This window comes from Apium graveolens, chromosome 9 (genome assembly GCF_009905375.1).
Source record: "Apium graveolens cultivar Ventura chromosome 9, ASM990537v1, whole genome shotgun sequence".
NCBI classification, from domain to species: Eukaryota; Viridiplantae; Streptophyta; class Magnoliopsida; order Apiales; family Apiaceae; genus Apium; species Apium graveolens.
Window position 1 is genome coordinate 139719324 of NC_133655.1, and position 9399 is coordinate 139728722.

The following is a 9399-nucleotide window of genomic DNA, read 5'->3' on the forward strand; positions in this document are numbered from 1 at the left end:
TTCAGGCTCGACTCGACTCGATAAAAAAAAAGCTCGAACTCGACTGCAAAAAATTCGAACTCGGCTCAACTCTGCTCGGCTCGAATTACAGCCCTATTGGTTGGGTGCCTTGGAGGCTACTTAATGAAGAATTTTATCCTTTATGGGATATACTTAATGAGCTGTTATTTTACATTATTTATTAATTATGAAATTAATAAATAATCAAGGTTTTGGGCTTCATTAACTGAGTTTCATTACTGGATCATATCGGGTTAAATAATTCAACATTAATTATGCTTCTAGGCTAGTTTCCGGCCCATATCAATAGTATATATATGTATATGTCATTGCTAGATGAAAAATACTTTTATATATAGAACAATAAAAATTATCATAGAATCTTACATAAAATGACATATATATATATATATGGGTTCCATGGAGAACAACTTAATTGGAGAATACCGGAGAACATTTTATTTTTCTAATATTTTTTTATCTCTTATTCAAAATGCATATGTTATGTTAATGAAAACAAAATTTGTTTATAAATAAGAAAAATATGAGAATTTTTTACGGAACATATACATATATTATGCGCAAATAACATAACATACTATATTTCTATATTTAGTGTTCAACAATAATCATGACAATATTGATTAAAATTTTGACGTGTTATGTAAAACTAAAATATATTAATGAGAATTTTTGATGTAACTAAAAAAAAAGCGATTTTTTTTGCGGAACTCATAAAACATAATTACAGAACATAATAGTTCTCCGGGGAACTAGTTATCATTTGAGTCTAACCCTATATATATATATATATATATTATAATTTTCACACCATTAAAAATAATTTTTTTACAAATAAAAATAGAATATAACAAAAAATAATGATCAAATATAATAATACTACACATAATTCCATTATTACAAAACTATATGGAAAATTCACATTTGATTCTATGTTAATTTTGGAGGATTTTCTATAATACATTTAATTTCATTATTACAAAACTATATAGAAAATTCTAAATATGTTAATTTTAGATGAGTTTTTGTAATACATTTAATATGTTAACCTTACTTGTTTTTAATTAGTGTGATTCTAATATTAACAAATCATTTTTATGGAAAGGAACTTAGTATGATTGTGTTTCTTATTATTTTTCATGTAGCGCAACCGATATATAAATAAATTTATTAATTAATAAATATATCCGGACCAGATTATTAACGGATCGAATCATGCTAAATTCATGCTTGTTATCGGATCGGATTCGTATTGGATCGGATTATTAATGGATAAGACATTTTTTAAGAATACATATCCGTCAATTTAACTATGAATTGGATCGAATTTCCGATCCATTGCCATGCCTGTATTTTAAAACTAAAGTTGATAAAAAATCTTAAAATCAAAATAAGTTAGGTTTTTTTCCCTATAACCAGGTTATAAGTGGTATTATTTGTTAGATTCTGGAGCCGAGTTCCTATTTTGATAAACCGTTTGCACTTGTTCCATTGCATTACTTGGAATCACTGAAAAACAATCATTCTTTAAAGATGTGGATTCATAACACAAAGTAATCTATTATTTAAACTGTCCGGAATGTGTTTGAGGATATAATAATCTGTAGTTTATCCTGTGGGTCAGTAATTGAGAGGGCTTGGTGCTAAATTATCCATGTTTTTATAAATTTCAACGAACCAATTACTATAATCTTAACTGTGCAAAAACAGAAGAAAACTTTTTGTGGATTTTCGGAGAAAATTAAAGCATTCCTGTTTTTTTATTTAACTTTGCCTCACATTTAGGGTAATGTAAATTGCCCTGATGTTTTCAGTATGAAGCTTGAGATTTGAAAATGGAAGGTGGTCGGTGGAAGGTGTTGACTAACAGTTGCGTGTAAACATAATGAAAGACAATTCTATTTGTACTAGTCTATCATTGAATGAGATTGCTGTTTGGGGCTGACGCTCCCACCTCGGCTTATCTTCAGAGCATCCACCACTTTCTCAATCTCCATTGACATGGCACTGTCCACACTACCCGATGATAGTTTCTTGTGTGATTTCTGCAAATGTAGCTTTAATGAGCTGCTGCTCAAGCCTGCATTCTTCCCACATATCGGACAGACCTTCATCGTTGGTCTACGCTGCTGCCATTCCATGGAAACCTTTCCATGCAGCTTCCGATCAAGGTCCAGAAGTATCTTTGCAAAACCATCATTTGGCTGAGCACGACGATGGACTCGCTTCAGAGTATTCCATGCTTTTAGCAAAGTGAAGTTCCTACAGTGAGGAAAGCTAGTAGGCTGATAAAATATCTATGACGAATTTAATAAGACGGACACTGAATCTTTGCTAATCAAGCACCAGGAATGACCAAAAAGCACTCTCTATGAGAAGGGGTACACTTACTTCTTGAGCATCAAGTATGCTAGTACTACTGTTGCACTTCGGCTTCTCCCTTCAAAGCAATGAACTAGGACCTTTCCTCCTATTTGTTCAACCTCGTCAATAAAATGATGCGCCTCTGCAAAAAGATCATCAATGTTTGCATCTTCTTCATCGCTTATCTGCCCATAGACATCAGAGTCAGAGAGTATCTGTAAATTCCTGGATAATTTAATAATATATGTGCTTCCACCATGTAAAAAGGATCATATATTTAATGTCATCAATATTCATTTGATGGATAAAGATATATTGCATCATTCTTTACAAGCAGAAAACTTGCAGTTAGTAAGTTGTACCTCCCTCCTTCCATTTAAGTTGAATCATTTCTCTTTTTTACTCCAAATTACTTACAGCCTACTGATGCTATTAAGGGATTTCATACTGAACAAAACTCCTTGTACTTCAACTACATAGTTTCTCATATGCTTAACTATGAAATCAAAGCACTGCAAAAAATTCAGAAGTAGATCCTACTTTTGCATGTGAAATATTATGACCTTATAAGAACAGAATGTTGGGACGGTTAAGATTCTTCGTTTGAAACGGTCCCATTTGGTTTTATGCAATGGAGGTCAACAAAATATGAATGAACTTCTCGAAATTATGAAGCATTATTCAAGAAAGTAGTAAAGACTTACACATGGTTTTAATTGATTTCAAGAGAGCTTATGATAAAGTGCCTATAGAATTTTATCTTGGGCAAAGAAAGGTCCCCACAAAATATATTACTGTACTATTGTTAAGGACGTGTATGATAGAGTTTTAGCAAATGTAGGGACATGTGCTGAGGTTATGATTAAATTCTCGATCACTACTGGTTTGAACCAATGAAGTACCTTGTACTATGTTGTTCGCAGATGATGTCGTTTTAAGAGATGAGAGGAAAAGCAGGAATCAGTGCCAAATTTGAAAAATGCAGAAAATCATTCGAAAACAGGGGACTAGTGGGGTCTTAGACTAGTCGATCCAGGACAGGACTAAAGAATACAAATCCAGCAAGCGTTGATAGGCAAAAATCCCAATAAAAAATTTAAAGGAAGGATTAATAGACGAAACCCTTTCTAAGATTCATACGATGGTAACTGCCTTGGGATTTAATCGGCAGCAGATAAGCTAGGTAAGTCAGCATACACAAGTATATACTTCAGAAGATTAAGTTCAAATGCAAGGTTATAATGGGAGCTGCAGCGAGCCCTAATACTAGTAGACCTCCAGAGAAATAATATCGATATGGTGCCCACAACAGCATTGATATAAAGCACCATGTTTTTAGGTCAGATTTTTCTTTAAATTACGCAGTACAGGGATATGTTTAAGTCATAAGTAGAATGTTGAATCCCATGACTCTGGATATGAGTACTTTTCAGTACGAGGGTCAATTCAAGGACCACATTAATAGTTATTTATAGTTTCTTAAGAGTATAGGAAAACATGTGTCTCCTTGGTGACACCATCAATGGTTTATAAAATCAGTTAAGATATATCATACATGTAACCTGAATAATATACTTGTAAAATTATATATTGACTTGTGGCAATGCCATATCTTTGGAGTCCGCCTCAGGCGCCATGTTATCAATATGCCAACAGTATTGTGGTACAATAACAAATATGTTCATGTGTACTAAGAAGAAAATCATATATATAACAAAAGGAGAAATAGCGAAGCACTTACTGAGAAATTTTTGTACTCGAAAATCTCAGGATACTGAGAATCTGACTGTCCAATTTCATTAGAGCACAAGCACAAAATATGTGTGATTCCTAAATGTTGCAGCGTGTACTGAGATCTGGCAGCCAGGGCCCCGCCAATGAACAGTGTTCCTGAAATTAACGATGGCTTTTCTGTGTTGGCCGCATCAGATATTAATGCAATCCTCTCAAGAATGTGCTCAAGCCTAACCTGCAAGAAGATCAAAGGAAGAGAAACAAAACTCGACAAGTCTTCAACTGACAAATTTGAATTGTCATACAAGCATGAGTAAATTTGTACCTTTAACTCATAAGCATCAATAACACTACTACTCTCGCCGCTCTCAAAGAACCCCGAACTGAAATTGTTCTCCTGGCACAGTCTAACTGCTTCAACTTTAAGCATTTCATTCCACTGCTCGATTTCTTTGTTTAGTTCCACATCATCCTGAAAATTTAAGTTAGCTTAAGTATTCAATGTATCTAATTAAAGAAAAAGTTTACAGTGACTTGGGATTTAGAAACACTGCATATTCATTACTTCCACATATCTACAGCTATGAACTGTAAAAGCTTTGCAGTCCCAGTCCATATCTATTCAAGAAGGAAGAAGGGAAAATCTACCATGGTAGAGCCACAAAGTGGGTCATCTTCAAATGGGATGATTATCGAGGCATTTGAAGCTTCAACTTTAATCTCCCTCCTTGCTGCAAACACTTTTCTTACTCCCACTTCAATTAGACCCAAAAGATGATCATTAATTTTCTTTTGTGTATCCTTATTTTATAAAGAAGAATGTGATCAATTTTATGCTTTTTTTATGTTCTTACTATTTAAGAATTTTATCAAAACCTTATTTTTCTTACTCTCTATCCAGTCCCATAATTTTTTGATAAACCTACTTGGAAGAGCTAAATAGATTAATTTCATATTATCATGCATCCCAAGCTAAATTGCGATGATACTGACTTTCATGCTTCTAGGTGCAAACAACTAAAGAGAGGATCGAAATGTGAAACTTCAGAATTATCGCACATCTAATCTTTTAATTTACTGTGTCAAGTTAAATAAACTATTTGTTGATATTTGATAATTATATTTATCAAGTATTTAATCAGTTCGCAAAAGGTGCAAACTGCCCATACGGCAGCTTATCGTGTTTTGTGGTGTGATTTTTGCGGTTTAAGATCTATGCACTGCGGGTTGAAATATGGAGAAAACCGTATGTGCAGGCTGGTTTGTGATTTTAGTAAAAAAACGCAATGCCCTTACCGCGAAAACCCCTAGCACATTGTTCAAGCTGTTCATAATTACTCTAGGATGCATCAAGAAGCAAAGTGAGCAATAAGAACCTTAGCAAATTTGTGAAAGTCACGTAACTTGGATGTCAAAAACATTGTACGGAAGGATTCCGAATGTCCTTTGTTGAACCTCCCATGGCCGCCATCTCGATACATGGGGGAACCCGAATCTGACGTAGCTTTGCATCCTAGTGATGATGCCTTAGGAGTACCTTTCTGCACCTCTGATTCATTTAAATCTGTTTGGTTATCAATGGGTGGACGTTCTTTACTTGGAGTGGATGGACAAGGAACACAGCCTGTAGGTTGAGCTGAGGATCCAGAAGCAGAAGCCACCGCGTCAACATCCTCTTTGTCAACCTCAGTATTGGAGGTTTTTTCTATAATATTAAGAAATGCTTTTAAAAGGCTGTCTAATTTCTGGTGAAGAGTAAGAAGAAATATATGAAATCCCTGCAAATCGCGAACGGCTGAACGGAACCCCCTCCGGAAATCATGAACAATTGAAGACATGTCAATTAAATGAGAAACATCCACTGTATCAGTGTTCTCTGGAGAAGAGCCAAGTTTTCCTCCACTCACCTCATACAAAACTTGTGATGCATATCGAGAACTGTTGATAAGAAGCTCGACCAGCTTCGGATACTTTGCCCGATCATTTGCACGTTTACTAGCAGGGGGTCGACGGGGAACACCAGAATCAATCGCCACGATATGAAGGTCCGATATTGCTACTTCTGTTGAAGTTTGGCTTTTAGGTAGTGCTTGGCTCGATTTCGGAGATTCCATAATGTCAGAAAGATCAGAGTTTTGTGAAACCAATCCCGGTTTATGGGAGAGTCTGCTATCAACTGAAGTTGATCTTAGCTCCTTTTGGAGGGCCCGAATTATAGTTGGTCGGTATTTATTGATTATAGATTCAAAGGGTTCCTTCATTCCATCAACATATACTGATGCAATTTTGTCAGCGAGCAATAAATTTGCAAAATTTCCACGCCACCTCAGCAGCTGACAAGGAAGTCTATCTTCATTTCTGATGACAAGATCCAACAGCAAGATTCGGCCGAGGGCTGCTGCAGTTTTTGCAGCACCTTCTCGTGATTCAAATGCAATTGAACTTTCCAGTAGAGGAGATCCATGTATGTAACTGCAAAACAGAATTTTCTAAAGGAACAGAAAAGAACCGGAAATAAGTCACCAATCAAATTAAAACTCTTGTTTAACATTGAACTGAGTTTAGGATATAAAACCATAATACTTAAAAACAGAAGTACGCCACTCATGCTTTCTAAATGCAACCAGAACATGCAGCATACTGAAGCTGAGATCTTAAAACAAAATCTCGAGGATAAGTTGCATTTTACCCTATGGTTCGTATACATTTTGCATTTCACCCACCTGTGGCGACCTGGTGGGAAACCTAAGTTAACATTTTGTTAGAGAAGGCTTATTCTGACCACTTCAGGTAAAGTAAATAATAATTGAAGGAGATATAATCCATATTTTTTTAAAATGGGGTCATTATTAAAACGCAGCAAGTAAATTGCAGCGTGCTCCAAATTTTTTTATTACTAATGGATCCTTCAGAAAAATTAACTGTATCGGCCAAATGACCCTAAACATCTAAGTAGTTTACTATTTCCTTAAAATTAGCAGTATTAGGAAAAAAATGTTCGCGTTTAGTCTGGGTACCTCGGCATTAATACCAGTCAGAATGGGAGAAACAAGTTGTCATTGCTTAGTTTCTAAATGACAATAGAAATTAGGTTCTGTACATACTTCATTAGAAAAAGGCAGCGGCTCAGCTCAAGAGCTTCTAAAAGTTCCGAACATGTCATTTCACCAATTTCATCACCATCTGCATTTGCTGCATCTCGTACCCTTTCTGCAGCTTCCTTGATCTGCAACCACTCATTACTAAGATTGTGTACAACTCGAGCCTGCAATGTTGTTATCTTGCAATATTAAAAGGCCTCAAATAGGTGCTAGATGCTAAGGATCAGGTTAGAACTCTAGCACAAGGCACTGACTTGAGGAGTTAAGACACCTAGCCATTTGGCAAATTCATAGCCTAGGCGTTCTGATTGAGTCGCCATTCTCGTGGATGAAATTTTAATTACTGCAACTGCTTCTTTTGATGGAGATCCGTCCCTTTTAGGTTGGCTGAATAGTGCAAAAAAAAGAACTCCTCCAGAATTCACTGTAACCTGTAACCACATGAAGGTACATGTGGAAGATTATCGGGTTGGTGTCACAATCAGATACCCTCAAGGAAAAGATATTTGAAACCATGTACTTCACGGATTGACTTATAAATTTTCTGTAACTACTGTTTTCACATGAATTTCCAATTAATCTTGTGCACCTTTTGCACAGGACCCTGAGATTAGAAGGGCCTGAATGCCCAGGCCCAATTTTTGGCTGGTTTCCACTTCTTTGCCTCTACAATCTTCATCGTTAGTCAAGATAACAACTCGCAAACTCAATATGAATAAATTATATTGTGTTCTGGTGATTTTTTTGTAAAAAAATTGATAAGAATGCAAATCAAAATATATTCTTGTATATTAGAGTTGCACATGATTTCAAATTTCCAAGGGTCCAATTTCTAGTACATGGCAAGTGGCCTTCAAAATGGCTTAGACGGACCTGCACATACCTCTAATGGTTTGTTCATTTCATCCTCAGATGGCTCGGTGCTGCTACTATTCTCTGTGCGGTGAACAGAAGAAAGCATGTTCCAAGAGAAAGAAGTTGACTCAATATCCAGCATGGCTGCTTTACCAAGTCGGTCCAATAAACTAAATTCTGTCATTTGATCAGTAGAGAGAGCATCAGTGGAGTCCGAACTTGGTTCTCCTACACTGGGTCACAAATTTTAATATGATTAGCCTTCTAATAATAAAAAAAAAGGAACACATTAACACCTGTCACATTTTAGTCCCACTGAAAGAAATGATCCTAAGTAGCGAATTGGTTCAAACAAAGGACTGGAAACAGCATTTGAGTTTACACTAGAAAGCTGCAGAGATTGTACTCGGATTCTCGGGATACTCAGACTGCTGAAAATTTTAAATTAAAATTCATCTTTTTTACAATTTGTACTAGAAACTTAAGTGAATTTACTTAATATTCTTGTGTTTTAAATGCTTATACTGTGTCTGATTCAATTTGCATAAAACTATTAGTTTCATTAATGGATTTCATCATTCATAACATCAAATATATATATATATATATATATATATATTTATGGTTTTAATTTATGTACGGTAGTCGACTACCGCACTTGAATCCCCATATTATTTTATTTTCCTACGTATTCCCGCAGTACACACCAGCGATCCTTGCTTCTTAGAGTTTACAGAATAAAGATTATAACTAACCTTAAGAAGGGCATAGTATCTGTTGGACGAGGGTCGGGAGACAAGCCTGGATTACGGTATTGGCTGCTGCGTTTTCGAACCAATTCAAGCCACTGAGCGAACTTATACCCAGAACCCGACGTAATGTCGCCTAACATGTACAACACCTGCGCGCATATATTTTTGCACCGCCAACATTTACACAAAAAAAAAACAAACAAAAAACATACATCAGTGAATCATCATTATAATTTAGAAATGTAACCCGAGAGGTGCGGGTAAGAGGCATAGGAGCTTCATAATCATAAGATCCGAAATCGATTTCCTTATCGTCCTCGTCTTTCTGCAAACACATGCAAATCCTACATTACATTCATCTTATCAAAAAAATAGCGAAATTAATCAATCGAAGAAAGAAAAAAAAATATGGTGAGTAACATATGGAATTAAACAAGAATATATAGGTACCTGGAAAGCGTAAATGTCTTGTTTGTGATGATGATCTGTGTCTCTGGACATTGTAAATAGATTAAGTTAGATATCTTATACTCATGCTGATACTAATACTAATACTAGTATTAATGTATCAC

At 35.4% G+C, this 9399-nt stretch overlaps 1 protein-coding gene across 1 annotated transcript; it reads right to left on the reverse strand.

Annotated features, from left to right (window-relative positions):
- Positions 1 to 1757: 1757 nt before the first annotated feature.
- LOC141683041 (dual specificity protein phosphatase PHS1-like) lies at positions 1758 to 9399 on the reverse strand. The gene is made up of 11 exons (XM_074487729.1): positions 9278 to 9399; positions 9075 to 9152; positions 8831 to 8976; positions 8104 to 8308; positions 7475 to 7651; positions 7224 to 7384; positions 5496 to 6591; positions 4445 to 4591; positions 4127 to 4354; positions 2413 to 2570; positions 1758 to 2283 (listed from the first exon to the last, which is right to left on the reverse strand). Exons 1-11 carry the CDS (start codon positions 9326 to 9328, stop codon positions 1929 to 1931), a joined length of 2802 nt encoding a protein of 933 aa, XP_074343830.1. The 5' UTR covers positions 9329 to 9399; the 3' UTR covers positions 1758 to 1928.

Coding starts and splice junctions, on each gene's coding strand:
- LOC141683041 (XM_074487729.1), bottom strand. CDS start 9,328: ATGTCCAGAGACACAGATCATCATCACAAACAAGACATTTACGCTTTC. Junction 9,153..9,277: donor AAGACATTTACGCTTTCCAG/GTACCTATATAT, acceptor ATGTGTTTGCAG/AAAGACGAGGACGATAAGGA. Junction 4,592..5,495: donor ACTTTCACAAATTTGCTAAG/GTTCTTATTGCT, acceptor TTAAATTTTCAG/GATGATGTGGAACTAAACAA.